The sequence below is a fragment of the Papaver somniferum genome, chromosome 8 (assembly GCF_003573695.1).
Source record: "Papaver somniferum cultivar HN1 chromosome 8, ASM357369v1, whole genome shotgun sequence".
NCBI lineage: Eukaryota > Viridiplantae > Streptophyta > Magnoliopsida > Ranunculales > Papaveraceae > Papaver > Papaver somniferum.
Genome location: NC_039365.1, coordinates 41,921,535 through 41,941,536, shown reverse-complemented (window position 1 = coordinate 41,941,536; position 20,002 = coordinate 41,921,535). Strand labels below are relative to the sequence as shown.

General features: G+C 37.8%; 2 protein-coding genes across 4 annotated transcripts; both read right to left on the bottom strand.

The window, feature by feature from the left end:
* LOC113306763 (BTB/POZ and MATH domain-containing protein 3-like) lies at positions 1 to 4,021 on the bottom strand. Of its 3 annotated transcripts, none has more exons than XM_026555680.1 (5): positions 3,527 to 4,021; positions 2,528 to 2,882; positions 898 to 1,246; positions 510 to 783; positions 1 to 379 (listed from the first exon to the last, which is right to left on the bottom strand). In XM_026555680.1, exons 2-5 carry the CDS (start codon positions 2,851 to 2,853, stop codon positions 291 to 293), a joined length of 1,038 nt encoding a protein of 345 aa, XP_026411465.1. In that variant the 5' UTR covers positions 2,854 to 2,882; positions 3,527 to 4,021; the 3' UTR covers positions 1 to 290. The 3 variants fall into 3 exon arrangements, with proteins under 3 accessions (XP_026411465.1, XP_026411464.1, XP_026411463.1); XM_026555679.1 differs by having other exon boundaries at positions 2,528 to 2,920; positions 3,541 to 4,021; XM_026555678.1 differs by having other exon boundaries at positions 3,541 to 4,021.
* A 10,319-nt stretch (positions 4,022 to 14,340) lies between these two features.
* On the bottom strand, positions 14,341 to 15,699 carry LOC113305474 (BTB/POZ and MATH domain-containing protein 3-like). Its single transcript, XM_026554505.1, has 4 exons — positions 15,499 to 15,699; positions 15,134 to 15,370; positions 14,869 to 14,949; positions 14,341 to 14,415 (listed from the first exon to the last, which is right to left on the bottom strand). The coding sequence occupies exons 1-4, from the start codon at positions 15,697 to 15,699 to the stop codon at positions 14,341 to 14,343; spliced, it is 594 nt and encodes a 197-aa protein (XP_026410290.1).
* Positions 15,700 to 20,002: the final 4,303 nt, after the last annotated feature.

Sequence of the window (20,002 nt, the reverse complement as noted above, 5' to 3'; positions counted from 1 at the left end):
TTGAAAATCAAACTTACATAACGAGATGGTCGAAAATCAAAGGCATGTAGAGAAAAACTTCCAATCTATAATGCATCAAACACTATGATGGTCGAAAATCAAGTCGAAAATCAAAGGCATGCAGAGAAAAACTTCCAATCTATAATGCATCAAACACTATGTATTTACGGCGTAAAATGTTCCGAACACATCAATAATGATTTTGCCAAGAATGAAGTGCATTTTTCGCCCCAGTCATATTTATCAGATATCAAACCAGACCAGCTTAGATTCACAACCGCATGATTTATCTACAACCGCATGCACTTCTTCAACAAATCTGTCAATAGTGAGGGAGAGCACTTCTCCACACGTGAATACCCATCAGACTTCATAACCTCTGCATATAAAAAAACTAAAGGGTGAGAATAATCGTTTAACCAAAATTGAAGAGAGACACTTGGTAATCCTAACGAAATCTATACAAATATCCAACCACTCTATCAGAACTCTAAAAAAAAAACATTTACCTCCTAAATTGTCCGGTTTAGCTGCAAAGTTTAGACAGACATTTTTCAGTTCCTGGCATTGGTATCGTTCTGCTAGAAACAGTGTGTCTGCCACTGTATCAGCAATCATATCTTCACATAATTTTTCCTCGCACATGAGTTTCAATCGAGCAAGATCAAAGCGATCAGCGGCAGCTAACAGATGTTGCATGAGTGTAAAAGTGCAAACAGAATCTGAATCAGAAAGTTTGTGTGCTTCAGGAAGTTCATCTGAGTACAAAAATAACAACATGGCCTGCAACCATCATAGGATTATAAGGTTAGCGGCCCTGGTAAACTTATAAGGCTAACAACTGTATTTTTGAATCTAAAGCATGACAACAAAATAACAAATTGTGAAAAGCCTTACCTTAAATGCAAAGGGATCAAACTCCTCAATAACTGTTGTTTCCATGTCTGGATTACCCATTTGTCCATAAAACATAGCTTTAAATACAGGAGATCGAGCCGCAAGAATTGACTTATGAGCTCTGAATTCTTCACTGCCGATGTGAAAAGTAATATCAGAACCAACCTCAGATTCCAGCAAACCCTTGATATTTTGAATCATATCTGATGGAGGTACGGGAATAACATGACGTTTCCCCTCTTCAAAACGAGTTTGCACCATGCTAACTGTACCAAGTATGCAAAGGCGATCATCCTTGACATAATTTGAGGTCTCCAACTCCGACCTTTCCATACACTTCTTAAATCCCCTGAAATTAATCCATGTAGAGAAGTCATTTATGCACCAGGCCGTCCACAATAGCAGAGTTTTAACGGTTTGTGTTACCCAACTTTGGAAGAAACTATATGTTCGGATATAGTTTTAAAATAATTCTTTTATACATTTATATCAACAATTCGAACTTGGCCCAGTTTGGGTCTAGAGGGTTAGGTCTCAGGATCGAATCCCTCCTCATACTGATTGTCCATATATATTATTATATACATATAACATTAGTCATTCTTTTATACATTTATATCAACAATTCGAACTTGGCCCAGTTTGGGTCTAGAGGGTTAGGTCTCAGGATCGAATCCCTCCTCATACTGATTGTCCATATATATTATTATATACATATAACATTAGTCCGGAGGCGGGGTCTTGGGAGATCTCTTGAATTTGGAAAGTATTTTTGCTGTTTTTAAAAGATTTTTTCAAACCGTTTTTTTAATGCACTTAATTATGTTTTAATTGCGCTAATTATGGCATAATTTATTTGCCCGTTTTTTGACTGTTTCGAATGGAATTTTAATTGCAGCAATTAATCCAATTTATTCTCCATTAATCTGCATTGACTGCCTGGTTATAAAAACAGTTTTGAGAACAGAAAGAAATAGACAAGTTTTTACACTATTGTTTTTTTGAGAATCAAAAGACCAAAAATACTGAGCCAGAATAGAGAGAGTAAAAGTGATCGATTTCTCATAGTGTGCTTGAGAGATCGAAAGAGAGTTTTTCTCGGCTGTTTTATCCTGGGGACGTTGTGACGGAAAAGAACTGCTTGCACAAAATTCAAGGCAGAGCCACGAAACGTCCTAAAAAAATCGACCTGGTCGTGACTCAGCCGTCACTTTGTTTTGTGTCTTAATCTCTGTTTTGCAAGTGTGAAATCGGCAATTGTTCCAACACTATATATAGGGATGCTAATTGTTTAATTATTCTAAAAGGAGCAGCAAATGCTTAGCGAGCTTGATTAAACTCCAAATGCAGTAGTTCTGTGCCAAGCAGAACAACTATCTTTCCCATCTATTTCTAATGTTTGACATGGACACATGTGAACTCCAAATGCAGTAGTTCTGAAGCTTTTTTACTGATTATCAGAACTCCATTTGAATGAGTTGCACCAGGCCAATTTGCACTGCATACAAGGTGTAGCATAAAACGTTTATGCAAAGAGGCTTTGTAATGTCATTTAATGCCTAAACAACGTGAAATGACAAGTCTAGTATATACTAATCCAAGAACCATAGGAATCTTAAAACGTGCGTACCATGTTGAGCATCCTGTGTTAAACATGTGTGGAGATGTAGTTCTGCAAAAAGATTGACCTTCTTGGCATTGGTCCAGTAGTTTGAATTCAACCGATGCGCCAACTTCTCCAGGGCTAGCTAGCTCAATGAACACGGATACGTAGTCCTCGCTAGCTTGATCATCACCGTCTGGAAAAAAACGTATCTTCCAATCATAACCACCAACTGTGAATATGCCACTAGACTTGTACTCCCCAACTCCTATTCCCTTCATCAGAGAATATCCGTTTATCTCAAACTCGTGAAAACCTTGCACAGTCTCATAAAACAAATGGGACGAAGACATCTCCGACTTTGAAACTCTCCGACCTTTTGCTGCATCAGGGGGCCATGATGATCTTTAGATATTGAAACTGACAGAAAAGGGCCATGAAACAAAGAAGAAGATGGTAAAAGTAATTTATTGTGCAGACTACAATAGATATTACCTCCTACTACTTTTATAGGAAAATAAATAATAAAACACTTGCCAACATATAAAATTTCAAAAAAAAAAAAAAAAAAAAAAAAAAAAAGAGAACGCAATCCACAGTTTCTTGCACAATTGTAATGTTCCATACAAGAGCGCACTTTTGGACTTCGTACCTAAAGCTAGCCTGCTTAATTTCAGAGACGGTCATTCTCACAGGCCACAACTCACATTCAAGACTTCAAAGAAACCAGATCTAATCCGTACTCTACTTAAAAATCGGGAACACAAACTCAGTTAACAGGAGTAGCACTAGTTGCGGACTCAGTTAACAGGAGTATAATTCTAATAATTAAGGCTGCACATGGGCGGGTACCAGGTTTTTACCCAAAATTCACTTGAACAGAATATAAAGCCACAAATTGAACTCATTAAAATTCACAAAATTCAAAACCCAAAGATCAGAACCCAAATTCCTACAAAATCAATTAATGATTCCTAAGAAATTGAACAGAGATATAGTAAAAAGATTGTTTGATTGAATAGAGACATAAACAGGATTACACTGCCAAATCAAGAAACAATCTTCAAGAACTGCATCTGCATCTTTACCAACACCCCATCTTTCCTTCTGAATCAAACCCAAAAATCCATCAAACGTTTCCTCACAATTGATTTCAGTCACCAGAATCAAAAACCGTGTCGATTGATTTCAACAGAATCAATGACTCAATCCATGACCAGATCAAGAAAACCCAAAATCAAACATGCAATTAGTTTTCAAATAACCGAAGAAGAAGAAGAAGAAGAACTGAAGAAGAAGTGAAGATGAACCCTAACTTTTGTTGCTTTTTGTTGGTAACTGAAGAAGAAGAAGAAGAAGAAGAAGTGATGAGTGAATCTGGCAAAGTTCACTGATGGTGGTGAAGAAGAAGAAGGTGGTGGGGTTAACCGGTATTATGTTGTCGCTGATGGTGAAGAGGAAGAAGAAGAAGTATCGGTGGTAGTGGTGTCGCTGTTCACCGAAGAAAGAAAGAAAAAAAAAAGAAGTGATGATAGATGGGTAGCCTATAAACCTGGAATCGATGGCTATTAGATATTTAGATTAATTTGCATCAACGGTTATTATTTTCTATATAATTCAACAACCATAAAACACGTATGTAATGTGCCATTTTGAGCTTCCTGTGTTAAACGTATGTGGAGATGTGCAAGTGTTACGACTATATTCTCCTCTGCTATGGTTCAGGAGTTTAAATCCAACCGATGCCCGAACTTCTGCTTCTTCGGGGCTTAGAGCAACTGCAGTGGTGCGATCAAAACCAAAGATCAAAGATCAAAAAAAAGATCAAATTTTGGGTTTAGTCCGTGTTGTCACGTAACGATCCCGATTAAAATTTGGTCGCGCGTAATTTAAATCTCCGTCCCAAAAAAATTTCATCGGGCGTATCTCAAATGTCCGCCCAATCAATCACCAGGCACACTTTAAGTTTACGCCTGTCAACAGGCGTACTTTAAGTTTACGCCTCATTTTTTATTTTATTTTTTTAATTTGAATTTTTATCGGGCGTAATTTAAATCTCCGCCCGTTAACAAGCGTACTTTAAATTTACGCCCAACAACAAGCGTACTTTAAATTTACGCCCAACTATATTAGGATTTGGTATTTGGTCGCGACCAAATATGGTCTGGAATTTGATCTTTGACTGGGATTTGATCTGTACTCCGTCCCACTGCGTCACGATCTCATCCCAAATTTTTGGTTATACTCGCCCACCGTGGATGCTCTTACTAACTTAATGATTAGCGCCGTCTGGATAAAAAACTACTCCCGTTCCCTTTACATTAGAGAAAATCCGTTCATCCATACTCATGAGAACTACTCACAGTCTTATTAAACGAAAAAAAAAAATAGTGAACGACCTATTCACCCATTTTTATTAGATACTATAAATCAAGGTTGGTGAATAATTAGAATTTTGAAAACCAACTCAATTAATATTTTAAGTAATGCTAATGTTTACAAATTTAGAATTTAGCTTATTTATTTCTTAAACATTTTGCAACGTTTGTAATATCTAGGTGATATATTTTCAGCGAAAAACAAAAATGCTAAAAAGATACGTGGGCGGCCTTCAGCTGCTACGGTTTAAATAAAATTTTGATTATTTTTGAACTCTTGTTGGACTTTTATATGCATCCATAAAGATTTCTCGGCTAATTTAGTCATCGATTCTTCATCTATCATTTATGCCCATATACTCTAGAAATAAGAGGCCCTCTTTCAAAAGTTTGCCCTAAGCCTCTGAAATGGTAGAGACGGCCCTGACTGCAATGAAGACATCTCGCGATCATTAGTACTAGATTTTGAAACTCTCGGCCTTTTTGCTGCACTAGGGGCGGCCATAATGATCTTTAGATATTAAAACTGACATAGAATTGTCGTGATGCAAAGAACAAGATAGTAATGCGCAGGAACTAGAATAGATTTTACCTCCTCCTTTTAAAGGAAAAAACAATACAAACTCTATTCATAAGAAATTCCGATTACCTAACAAAGCAATCCTAATAAAACACTTTCTCAAAATACTACCGCTTAATTCTGTTGGGCTCAACACGAAGACATAAAAGTGAGTTAAGTAAAATATAAAATGTCATGTAAAGATTTGTAGAGTCGTAAAGAGTTGTAATAATAAATTTTCTACAGAATCCCTATTATATAGAGTTTTAAGAGAGTTGTGTAACACATATTTTTAATTTTAATTTACATCTCTTCTTTTCTCATGTTTAAATAAAAAATAAATTTCACAAACGGATCACTTTCAGAGGTAGCAAGTCATCAAAAATTCACAAAGTCGGAACATCAGAAACTAGGCTTATGAGGCTGGTAGTGGATTATGTCGGACGATGAGCCCTTCCCTCTCTCCTCTCTCCTCCCCCTTTATGCCCAGCTGAGCTCTACCAAAATCCGATCAAAACTAGCCGTTTTATTTTGATTTCTTCCTCTAACGTCTCTCCCAACGGTCGAATTACGCCGGACAATGCCGGATAATATCACCGGAAGAGCCACCTGATAATTTCAATCATCTGCTGAATCTAATGGAGGTCACAAATCACTACAACTCATGTTCATGCAACTGTATTTACCATCACTATAATCACTATAACACCAAAATCACTTCGAGAGATGACATTCACACACAAATTACACCTATCACACACATCACCCAAATCACAAATTCTGCAAACATCCTATTACAGATACAAATCACTACGTTCACAGAGCTGGAAGCTGGTAACTCCCCTTCCATGAAGATTAAACAACGATTGGGATATAAGAGCAAGCTTTTACTTAGCTACTCAACTCTATCTGGAAATGTTTCTTTAACACCTGAGCAACCAAGGTCTGAAGAACACAAATTCATTACCTTATACTTGTCACAGAAGATTCTAAGAAGTACCCTGAATCAGAATTATTCTCTTTTTCTAATCAAGCACATTCACTCTACATCAAGCTATAATCTCTGGAAAATTCATTATTTCTTATACTTCTATTTCCTAACATGGAGTCTTAATCCAAGATTCCTTCAGGTTTGCACTACTAATCTACTTTTCTCCAAAATTCAAATGCTATCTAGTTCACAATCTATCCTAATTAATATATATGTAAGAAATTCTAAGTATCCCTTACTTGGCAAAAGTGCTAGTCTCAAATTTAGAGCTAAATTTTCTAATTGCAGCAAGGCTCATAGTCATAACAAGAAAAAAATATCAATTAGCTATTTAAAGTTAACATTTGACAAAAGAGACTTCTTTTTAAGTGAAAATATCCATGAAAAACATCATCAAGTTTTAACCCTGTTTCTACAGAACCATAATAGTATGTTTCACAAAATACCCAAAAGTATTGTTTATCTTTGTCTGTGGACTAACTCTCATCTCTCTAGGATTAGCTTTTATCTAATTCCCATATCAGTCTGCACCGGCATCTCCAGATGGAGTGGATGTGCAGCTTCACCAGTTTGTTCTGTAGTACTTTCAATTGGCTCTGTAGCACCATCTACTTGCTCCTCTACTTGATTGGGACCGACAGGCTCTGGCGCAGTAACGGGATTGGGAACATCTTGAGGGAGATTGGCCTTGACAAGCACTGCATTAACATCACCGTAACCTGCATTTTCTATTTCCGCCACATCAGCTACAATCCTTGCAACCACATGAGTCAACATATCCAATTGAGGGAAATGCACAGAATGGGGTGGCATAGGAAGAGTGGCATTCTTTCGGATGGTTTCTCTAACTTGTGTTGGCATGGTAATGTCGTAAAATTCTTTACGAATTCCACCACAAACAACGAATCGATCAGAGACACACCTTCATTGATTACAAACCGGCCATGTCGAGGATAAGTAGTAAACACCACTCAAGCATCTTTAACTCCCCACACCCTGTCTCCAAGTGGGTGAGGTGGAGATGCATCCTTCCCACCACCACCACCATTGGTCTCTCCTACATCCACACCAATTCCATCACCACCATTACCTACACCCCCACCGCAACTTCCAAACTCACTAACATTATTTTGAAAACATGCCCACCAGAAGCAGCACCGCTTTCACTACCAGAACGACCCTGCAACTTTGGTGGATAAATGATTTTATCAACAAACCAAGAAATCAGTTAGAAGACATGTAAAATCAAACAAGTATCTATGAAACCACAACCAACATTTTCAACTATTTGCATGTCGAATTTTGTTACCTGATCAGACAAAGGATAATTGAACCGAGGTATTTTCACTATTGGACCAAGACCAGGAGGGATCTGATCATGCCCATGTCTATCTTCACCCTTCGATTATGACGCAAATTAGCCCAATGCCAATTGAAATTCCGGGTATAATTAACTGCTTCCCTGCCATTTGGAAAGGCAATTCCATATGGAAAACTAGAGATTGGAATACGATGATCATACCAATCCAAAGTATGTTCCATCAGTATCTCTGGTGTCTCTTCTACTATTTCTCCTTCACAATACAAAACACGCGGCATGGTTCTATTTTTGTTAAGAATCTGGGAACTATTATTCTCTGTGACTCTGAGAGAAAGAAATTATTTGACAAAATGAAAGATTTTCTTTGTGTCCCTATGGCAGAGAAACTGAAGAGTTTTCTTCTCTTTAAAATTTGGTTGGGAAGAGAAACTGCGTCCTCATCTCAACCGTTGATCTCTCATGATTACTTCTTAACCATTATGAGAAGAGACACTAAACAATATGGTCAGACGCAATTATGCCTTGTCAAGTCTATTGACCACTTGATTAGGCACTGCATACCTACTCTAATTGCCCTGGATCTTGGCAATACCAGGTTTTTTAATCTCTCGGGTTCAGATGTGGACTCGGGTTTTACCTTATTTGTTATAATTACCAGTTTACATGCTATCATACTATACTTTTGTTTGTTCCCTGACTTGGGCTTTTGTCATTACCAAATCCGCATTAGCAAAGTTTTCTTGGTCAACATTTGCCTATTCTATCACTCTAAACCACAATATCCGAGTGAACATAAACAATTCAACTTGTCTTTTAGCTATATTTGTTCTAATTTTTACAGGAAAACCAGCAAAATCCCATTAGTCATCAAGCTCATCCCTCAGCTTATGAAAGCCTTACTACAAGAGAAATCGAAAGCTCAACAAGGTGCAACAAGCTTTATCACTAGCCACCTGAACAATATAGTACTTGTAACTAAGTTTCCACACACAAATTGTATAACACATCTTAACTTCTTGCAAAACAACAGAAGATTCCAATTGCACCATAGAATGGATAGCAACAACAAAGTGCAAAACACACCCGGGATACAATTTAAAACTAAAGCCTGCAGCTTTTCCCTCCAACCCACCAGTTGGATTACTCACCCCATTATACCCAATATACATCCTCCTACCATCCAAAAACAGATTTCTTCTCAATATGGCTTCGTCCTCAAATACTACCACCACCCCCTCCATAGAAAATCTTGTTTCACAGGTGAATAAAGCTTTACTATCCCTGAGGATCTATTTCATAAAGTCTTCATTAACCCTAAAATGTCAGAGCCAAACAACCCATTGACTGGAAATGGTGCTTCATTGGTAAACTTTGTAGTAACATTTGTTTCCAAACATCAAAATTCAGTAACTTCATTAACAATTATTGGTAACTTTAAAGCAGAGTTGAAATGGAAATATGGAATACAAGGAGAAACTACTATGTTCTCAGGCTAACCCATGAGGAAGACTACTCCACTCTGAGAAATGGAGGAACAAGAGGAGTTTTTAACAAGATAATGGGGTTAGTTGGAGTTCCTACAGGAGGTCCAGATTTTATCCATGAAGAACAGTTCTCAAATGTGATGATATGTCTTCTCATCAAAAGAATTCCAACCCACATTATCCCTGATGTTCAAAACATCCTCAGACTTCTTGGAGTCTACCAAACTGCAACAAAAAACTTATGTGAGAGATAGATATGAAAAGAAATTGGAAGTAAAACTCACAATTGATGTTACCAGACCACTCAAGTTTGGGATAGAATCTTATGAAACCCCAACAACTTCTCACTGGTTGGAATTTGCTTATGCTCTAAATGGAATAAAGTTCTGTAAAGTTTGTAGAGTGTTGGATCATCCAATCCCCCCTGCCCCACACCTCCAGCTCCATCTCAATCCCACTACAATCAGTTTCCAACCACTCAACCAATTCCCCCACCACAAACTCCCCATCAAAAAGCTGTGCAAGATGGAAGGAAGGTCATCCACAGATCATACTCTGATGCTGATGCTGCAGCTGAGTTTGAAATCAAAATGAAAAATGCACAAAAGATGGAACTAGAATAAGCAATATCCAACATTTCTTCCACTTCAAATGATCATATAACCTTTGTTGCCTCTTCTTCTGAGGAGGCTGACACTCCCCGCCCTGATGTGATAGCATGTCAAGTAAAAAACAGAAAATTCGATCTATCAAAAAAAATTACAAACAATTACAAGAATTTCCAAAAATAAAAGTTGCTTTAAGAGCTAAACACACTAGCTCTCCCAACAATGACCAGACTCAAGTTGTTGATCCTACTGGTATTTTCCCAAATATCCCTCCTCCAAAGCCTTTCCCTTTCAACACCCTACCAACTCTTGGCAAATTAAGGAAAGGATGAAAGCTGAAATGGCAAAGAAAAAGAGGGAAGCTTGGCATGCCAAGAAGAAGAATCATGTCTTTGAGGAATACAACTCTCCTTCTCTTGTGTCCAATAAGTCAGAACCAAAGAGAAAGAAACCTTCTCCTGCTGAAGACCCTATGGACACCTCTTCAAATGCTTCTGAATGCCTCAAAAGATTCAAGGATCATGAATACTTATCTGCAGAACATCTGGACTCAAGCATGCCCCCAATGGCTAATGGAGATTCTGGCGATGGTGATTCTGGCAATATCTCTACTGATTCTGAGGTAACTTATCTATTGTACTATATTATTATCTATATCCTCCTGAATTCTTAAACTATCATACTAGCTCTATGTCTCACTATGACCCTGTTATTAGAAGACCCAATTCAAAATATCCTTCTGTATCTTATTTTTGGCAATTCTTTACCTCTCTGGCATGAAATTGTCAAAGATTGGGCACAAAGAATGCTAAACGTTATCTCAATGATATGCTAAATAAACATGGTCCTGATATCTGCTTCATATCTGAAACAAAATAGAAACAAAAAAAACTTAGAAAAACTATGCAAGATATCAATGTCCAGAATTACTGGTTTGTCAATCCTTGAGGAACTAGTGGTACTGCTGGAGGACTAGCTTTGATATGGAAAAGAAATCTTGAAGTTGATATCTTAGATTTCCTTTAAATCATATCAATGTTATAATAAAGCCCACTAGTGGTACTTCTTTGCTCTTTACTGGCTACTATAGTAGCCCTTATTATACTAAGCGAAAGATTAATTCCTAGAAAGTCTTAGAACAAACTGCTCTTACTCACTCTCTTCCTAGGCTGATTATTGAAGATTTTAATATCATATTGCATAATAATGATAAATACAGTTCTCAACCACTTGACATCAATGAGGCAAACATCTTTAACACTAAAATTTCAGAGTTAGACTTAGTTCATTTGGGAAATGTTGGTTGTCCCTTCACTTGGTCTAACAAGAGAAGTGGTCCTGCTCTCACTGAAAAAGGATTGGATAGAGGATTAGCTACTAAGAGCTGGCTGCTCCTATATCCAAACACTACTATCTCTAATATGCTATCCATTGGGTCAGATCACCATCTTATTCTCCTCCACTCCAACCCAAACTGGAAAACTGGTAAAATCCCCTTCAAATCTTTGGTCCTTGGTTAAGGATTGCAAGGAAATCATTGTTGAGTGCTGGAAGAGAAGTCTCTCTGGCTCAAGTGCTTATCTTATAGCCAGGAAACTTAAGGATATCAAGCTGAAACTCAGGATTTGGAATAAAGAGATTTATGGCAATATCAAAACCAACATAGAAGATTGTAAACAATACCTCTTTTAGTTGCATGACAATTACTTCAGAGTTGATAGAAGTTCTGTTGTCAGCTCAGCTAGGAAAAAACTAAGTGAATGGCAAGAAACCGAAGAAAAATTATGGAAGACTAAACGCAGGGATAAGTTCATCAAGTTAGGTGATAAAAATACCAAATACTTTCATAGAGACACAAAATGTAGAACAAGGAGAACCAAGATAGACATAATTCAGGACAGTGATGGCAACTGGATTTCTGACTTTGAAGAATTGAAGACATGCTTTACAAAACATTTCACTCAGATGTCAACCACAAAAACACCTTCCATAAACCCTGAAATAATCAACCTCATACCTACTACCATCATCAATACTGATAATACCAATCTAAACAGACCACTTGATTACAATGAAATCAAAGTTATACTTTTTAGTATGGCAAACGACAAAGCACCAGGGCCAGATGGATTCCCACCAAACTTCTTCCAAGCCAATTGGGACATTGTTGGAGCTCATATAGTAAATATGGTGCAACATTTCTTCACTTCTGGTCATCTTCCCAAAGAGATGAACTCTACTTTCATTACCCTGATCCCCAAAATTGATAACCCAACCTCCACAAGCCACTTCAGACCCATAATCCTTTGCAACAATACCTACAAAATCATATCCAAGTTGTTAGCACAAAGAATGAAGCCTTACCTAAACAAAATCATTTCACCATACCAATCTGCCTTAATCCCTGGAAGACAAATCTCTGATAATATTGCTATAGCACATGAGCTCATCCATTCAATGAGAACAAAAAGAGGAGTCAAAGGTGAAAAAAGAAGCATGGGAATAGAGATTGATATGGCCAAGGATTTTGACATAGTAGACTGAAATTTCCTCAACATCATTATGTCTAAGATGGGTTTCAATACTTCTTCGTGCCAAAAAATAATGCAGTGCATATCTACAACCACCTCAGTTGTTCTGATTAATGGCTCCCCTAGTTCCTTCTTTACTCCTTCTAGAGGTCTTAGACAAGTAGACCATCTGTCCCCTTATTTGTTCTTGTTCTTCATGGAATCTCTCTCAAGAACTCTTATTCATGCTGAAGATATTGGTATAATCACTGGCCTCAAGATATGTAAGGGTGTACCATTTATTAATCATCTCATGTTTGTTGATGATTGCATGGTCTTCTGCAAAGCTAATAAAACTGAAGCACAAAATCTTAAGGACATTCTCAATCTGTTTGGAGATACTTCTGGCCCATTAATCAATTTCAACAAATCTGGTGTTTTTCAGCAAAAACACGGACCCATCTCTTATTCCTATAATCAGCAACATAGTGGGAGTTCAAAATTTACATATGGATGGTAAGTACTTAGGATCTCCTTTGTTTACTCATAGAAGCAAGATAAAGTCTTTTAAATCTGGAGTTGACAAAATGAAACTGAGATTTTCAAGTTGGAAATCACTCCTCTAAATCCTGCTGGCAAGGAGATTCTTATCAAAACTGTCACATCAACATCCAGTATCTATCAAATGAATTGCTTCAGAATTCCTAAACAAACTTGTGAAGACTTAAACAAGCTTGAAAGGGATTTATTTTGGGGGAAAAATATGGAAAATCCCACAGGTTACTATCCTAAAATCTGGAAAATTATTTGCAAACCAAAGGAACTTGGGGGTTTAGGCTTCATGAACACGGAACTCTTCAACAGCTCCATGATTACCAAAATAGGCTGGAGATTGAATCAAGACAAGGACTCTCTATGGTATCAAATAATGGATGCTAAATACCTACTGGGAAGAAATGTCTTAAACATGGATACAAAGGCCAAAGATGGAGATTCTTGGATCTGGAAAGGGATTCTTGAAGGAATTCAAAAAATACAACAATTCTGCTCCTGGAAAATAGGCAAGGGGAACAAAATAAGAGTCTTGGAGGACTTATGGATTCCTAACACAACTGACAAGCTTGTAAAACCAAAACATTGTCTATATCATCTTGAGTTGCTCTCTCAGCTCATGACACCACAAGGAGAATGGAATGCTCAGATAGTCCATCAGATTTTCTGCTCTAACACTGCTCAATTAATATTGTCCTTGGAAACTTATCCAGGTGAAGAAGACAGCATGCACTGGAACTTAAATGATACTGGTAAATTCTCTGTGAAAGCCATGTACAAGGCAAAGATAGATAACTTATACAAAAATGATACCACAACAAGAAACTGGGAAGCCATTTGGAGGATGAATATAGCTCCTGTGATAAAAACTTCATTTGGAAATGTCCACATGAAATTCTCCTTACAAATGCAAAGGAAGCAAGTATTCTATACTATATTGACCCTATATGCCAAATTTGCAAAAGTGGGGAGGAAAATGTGACACATATATTCCTTAACTGCCTTGCTGCTACTGAAGTCTGGCATGAAGTTCTTGGAGAATCCCATAGAAAGTTTGATCATACAACAAATTTCATGGACTGGTTCAATTCCTGGTTCATCTCTACAAACAATTCAGAAATATATAATACTTATGCTACCATTTGAAGGCTAGATGTGATCTAGTTTTTCAGAACATAAAGCCTAATGCAAAGAAAACTGCTACTAGCATTAAACAACATCTATGCGACTTTAACAGAGTCCACAGATTAACTTCCCATGCTCTCAACAATTTATATTTCAATGGTGCAGAATCTAATCAAGATGAATTAACAGTTCCATATAACATTAATCTTCAGAACCCCAAGGACTATGGTTTCATAATCAGAATATGTACCATACATGATCTTGTTAGTCTTAAGTTTTTTCTGCACTAACTATCTTGGATTTTGCAGGAAACTATATTAATAGCATAGGATACTCAGGCCAATTGGGAGAAAGAGGAGACATAGGAGGAGCAGAACTAGCCTTCAACTGGGCACAGGAACAGCAGCACATGAATATTGCAATACAAGCTTAATCCAATGAAATCCTGTTAAGATTCCAATCTCTCTACTATCAATCCATCAAGAGAAGATTCACTCACACTCACTATGAAGCAAATCAAAACACCAATGAAGACAGTTCCTTAAAAATTAGTCCTTTTATTTTTATATTAACTAGTCTTAGTATCATCCATAGACTACAAAATCTGCAATCTCTAAACATTGCTATTGCTTGTAAGAACTATGAAAGTAGTACTGCCATCAGTTTGGGCAATGGTACTACTACTACTTTCTCTGCTTGATTAGGCGTTGCCTAAGTTTTTCTATAAAAGAAAAAAAAAATAGGCTAGTGTTGGAGTCGCCGCAGGATGTTGTTGTTAGTTGTTGTTGTTTCTCGTTGTGTTCATTTCTTGCAAAGTATTAGGATTCATTTTATATTTACCACTGTACTAGTCATCAACAGATCCATCAAAAGTGAGGGATAACTCTTCCCCAAATTTGCGAACCCATCAGACTTCACAACCTATACACATAAAACATTTTAATGAGTAAGAAATTACTAGTAATTATTTAACCTGAAATTGGACAGATACACTTGGCGCTCCTCATAAAATCTACACAAATAGCTAGTTACTTCCTCAGAACTCTAACTAAATACAACATTTACCTTCTAAATTTTCGAGCTTAGCTGCAAAGTTTAGACACACACTTTTCAGTTCTTGGCATTGGTATCTTTCTGCTAGGGCTAGTGTTACTGCCACAGTACGTGCGATTATATCTTCACATAATTTTGCCTCGTACATGAGCTTCAATCGAGCAAGAACAAAACGATCTGCTGCAGCTAATAAAAGTTGCGCGATTGTAATTGAAGTGCAAAGGGAATATGAATCAGAAAGTTCATGCGGTTCAGGAAGTTCATCTGAGTATAAGAATAACAACATGGCCTGCAACACAATAAGGTAGCCACACTCGTAAATTTATGCATAGATGAAGTAAAGCACAGATGATGATATTGTACCTTTTAATCTAAACCATGATATAGAAAACAATGAATTGTGGGAAGTCTTCTTACCTTAAAGGTAAAAGGATCAAACTCTTCAATGGCTACCTTTTCCTTGTGTGGATTACCCACTAATCCAAAGAACTGCGCTTTAAATACAGGAGATCGAGCTGCAAGAATCGACTTATGGGCTCTGAAGAGTTCATTTCCAACTTGAAAAGTTACATCAGAACCAATTTCAGATTGCAGCAAACCCTTGAGATTCTGACTCATATCTGATGGAGGTACATGAATAACATAATGTTTCGGCTCTTCAATACGACTTCGCTCTTACAGTACTCCTGTACAATGAATGCTAATACAATCATCCTTGAGATAATTTGAGGTCTCAAAGTCCGACCTGGACATGTACTTTCTACTTCCCCTGAAATTAATCCACATAAAAACGTCATTTATGCTCTAGGTTTTCTTTTACAAATTTCTATATCAACGAATGGGAGAGTAAACACAGAAAAAGAAAAAAAAGAGTATGGAGTGCAAAATTTCAGTTTGATGCTTAGTGAGTTAATAGAAGCTGTTAATTGTGCCAAGCGGAACAACTAACTCTATTGTGTAGTCTGAAGTTTGACACGAGACACACATGAACTTTGTTGTCTGATGCATTACTAGCTCTGAAGTTCGGTACTACGTGTATGAGTTGCATTAGGCCAATTTGCACATCGTATAAAGCGGAGCCGTACATCGTTTATGCAATGAGGCTTTGTACGCAATTTAAATACCCAAAGAACGATAAGCTACTAGGCTACCATCCTAGTTTCTAAACAGCTTCACGACATGAACTACCCATAAAACAACTAAAGGAAACAAACCGCGGGAATCAGACAAAACGCTAAGTACCATATCTCTTCTGAGTTTAACGTTAACGGAGAGTTAGAAGTGGCACGGAGACCATATTTCCCTTGTCTGGTTTGGTCCAGTAGTTTCAATTCCAGCAATACCCTGGCAGCATCTAGTCAGAATGTTGTTTGGTGAATATCTTCCACAGAATACTTGTGGAGATAGAACTCTTATTTATATTAAGAGATAAACCCAAATACAGTTACAAAATAAATCAAAATCTGTTTTACAAAGTGAAAGACTTGAACTAGTTTCTAGCTAACAAGAAGACCGGATTAAAAGCCTATTGACTAGTGCTGTCACTTTTTGTTACTGACTGACTGAGTTGAGAGTCTTGAGGAAGACTCTCTGCAGTATGCTTAACACCGTCCCTCAAGTTGTATTGGAGTTGACGAATGTGCAACTTGTGTCTGATGAACTGAAATCTTGGTGATGGTAAACCTTTGGTGAAGATATCAGCAAGTTGATCACGACTGCTGACAAATTTAACATGCAACTGCTTGCGTGCAACCCTTTCCCGCACAAAGTGATAGTCTATTTCAATGTGCTTTGTACGAGCATGGAAAATAGGATTAGCAGTAAGATACGTAGCACCAATGTTGCCACACCAGAGAGTAGGTGTTGGATTTGAAACACCTAACTCAACGAGCAAAGACTGAATCCTTATGAGTTCAGAGGTTGCAATTGCAACACCACGATATTCTGCTTCAGTAGATGATTTCGAAACCGTTTTCTGTTTCCTTGCATTCCAAGAAACAAGATTTCCTCCAAAGTAGATACAGTATCCACTGGTTGATCTCCTGTCATCTAAACTTCCAGCCCAGTCAGCATCACTATATGCATTCAGTGTATAATCACCACCAGGTGTAAAAAACAACCCATAGTATATGGAGTGCTTCAGATAGCGGAGGATTCGTTTAACCAACTCCCAATATTCTACATAAGGCTCATGCATATACTGACAAGCTTTATTAACAGCTACAGAGATGTCTAGTCGTGTAATGTGAAGATACTGCAGTGCACCAACCACACTGCGATAGAGTGTAGGATCCATAAACTTCTCAGAACCAAGCTTCTGAATTTTAGCATTGGCTGCTAGAGGAGTGCTCACAGGTTTGATGACATCAAGTTTTGTGCGTCGCAGCAGATCAGAGACATACTTTCTTTGGGATAAGACTAAGGACTGACCCTGCTGTAAAACCTCAACACCAAGAAAATAAGATAAACTGCCCATATCCTTCACTGCAAACTCAGAGCCCAAATCTGAAACCAAATTATCCACCATGCTAGAGTCTGAGCCTGACACAATGATGTCATCCACATATATCAACACATAGACAACAGAACCCCCAGATTTTTTAATAAATAAAGACGAATCTGCAATGGATGCAGTGAACCCCAATTTGAGAAGATGATTGCTGAGACGTGAAAACCACGCACGTGGAGCCTGCTTAAGTCCATACAAGGATTTATGCAACTTAAAGACGTGATTAGGGTATTTTTGATCAACATATCCAGAAGGCTGCTTCATATATACTTCTTCTTCAAGAATTCCATGAAGAAACGCATTTTCAACATCTAATTGCCGTAGCTTCCACTGGTTATTAACCGCAATAGAGAGGACTATCCTTATGGTGCAAGGTTTTATCACATGTGAGAAAGTTTCTCCATAATCTAAGCCCTCCTGTTGGTTGAAACCCTTGGCCACGTAACGAGCCTTATAACGCTGAACTGAGCCATCAGGATTGCTTTTAATATGAAAAACCCACTTAGAGCCAACAATGTTCACACCTTCTTCATATGGCACAAGAGAGTATGTGCCATTTCTGAGTAATGCATTAATCTGATTGTCCATGGCATTTCTCCATTCTGGAATTGTACAAGCTTTGGTGTAACATGTAGGTTCCATGAAGTCAGCATCATGCAGCGGGTGTTTTGAAGCAGTGAGACACAGTCTTTGGATAGGTTTTGTGATTCCTGCCTTGGATCTAGTAATCATTTGATGTCCTTGCTGCGGCGTTAGATCTTGGGACTGCACTTCAGGGGATGCAGTAGGCAGAGAAGGCTGCATACTAGCCGAAAGATCTGACGGCATTGTAGATACATTGGTGTGCTCAGGAGAAGATACCTCTGGAGACGCACACGAGTGTAATATAGGTTCCAACGTCTGTTGTTGCTGTAATGTAACCGCAGGTGATGGCTGAAACACAGGAGAACTTAAAAACTCTGTGCTTGTAAATTTAGTTGGAGAACTAACCTCTGGAGACGCACACGAGTGTAATATAGGTTCCAACGTCTGTTGTTGCTGTAATGTAACCGCAGGTGATGGCTGAAACACGGGAGAACTTAAAAACTCTGTGCTTGTAAATTTAGTTGGAGAACTAACCTCTGGGGATTGCTGTGGAAAGAAGAGAGAAAGGGAAAGTCGTTTCTTCAAACCTAACATGTCTTGAAATATACACCCTATTTGTAGGAGAATGTAGGAACTTATAGCCCTTATGAGATGGGATGTACCCTAGGAAAATGCATGGTAAAGACCTAGGTTCTAGTTTATTTGAATTGTAAGGTCTTAGGCACGGGTAGGCTAAGCAACCAAAAACTCTAAGGAAAGAATAATTTGGCTTTTTGTTGTAGAGTAGCTCTAGAGGAGTTTTTCCTTCTGCAGTGAACTTTGGTAAACGATTTATTAAATAACAAGCAGTGGTGAAAGCATCAGACCAAAATTCTGTTGGAAGCTTAGCATGAAATAAAAGGGCTAGACCACTCTCTGTAACATGTCTTATTTTATGCTCAGCAAGACCATTTTGAGGGGAAGTGTGAGGACAAGAAAATCGATGCTGGATACCTGAATTGTTTAGATAGGAAGTGAGTGTTTTGTATTCAAGAGCATTGTCAGATTGAAAAGCTTTGATTTTATGACCTGATAAATTCTCCACTTTCTTATGAAACTGAGTAAAAATGTGAAACACATCTGATCTTTTGACCATTGGAAAAACCCAGGTATAATGAGAGAAAGCATCCATAAGTAATAAATAATAACGATAACCATATCTTGAAATCTTAGGAGAGACCCATATGTCTGAAACAACAAGACTTAGTGGTGCATATTCAGTAGCACTACGAGAGAAAGGTAAATGCTTACTCTTGCTAATGTGACAGGAGTGGCAGAAACCAAAACTCTTATTCAAAAAAGGAAGGGAAAATTGATTAACTATCTTAGAAACTGTGCTCAGCATAGGATGGCCAAGCCGCTGATGCCAGATAGGTATGCTTGCAGAGAAAAAGGAAGTTGCTTGTTTATTTAAGTCTCTCACTCCATCTAACACGTACAGTCCATTCTCATTCCTCCCCTTTAGCAGCAAAGCTCCCGTGGTTTTGTCCTTCACAACAAAGAAATCTGTGTGAAACTCAAAGCAAACATGATTATCCTTACAAAATTGATGAACAGACAGTAGATTAGATTTTATCTTTGGCACATGGTATACATTATTCAGGCAGAACTTTCTATTGTTATAAGTAAAGACAGCATTGCCAATATTAGCAATCTGCAAAGTATTACCATTACCAACTTTAACTGTATCAGTGCCATCATATTCATGTGGAATACACAAGTTATTGACATCAGCAGTCAGGTGGTGAGTAGCACCAGAATCTGTGACCCATTGAGCACCTGAAGAGT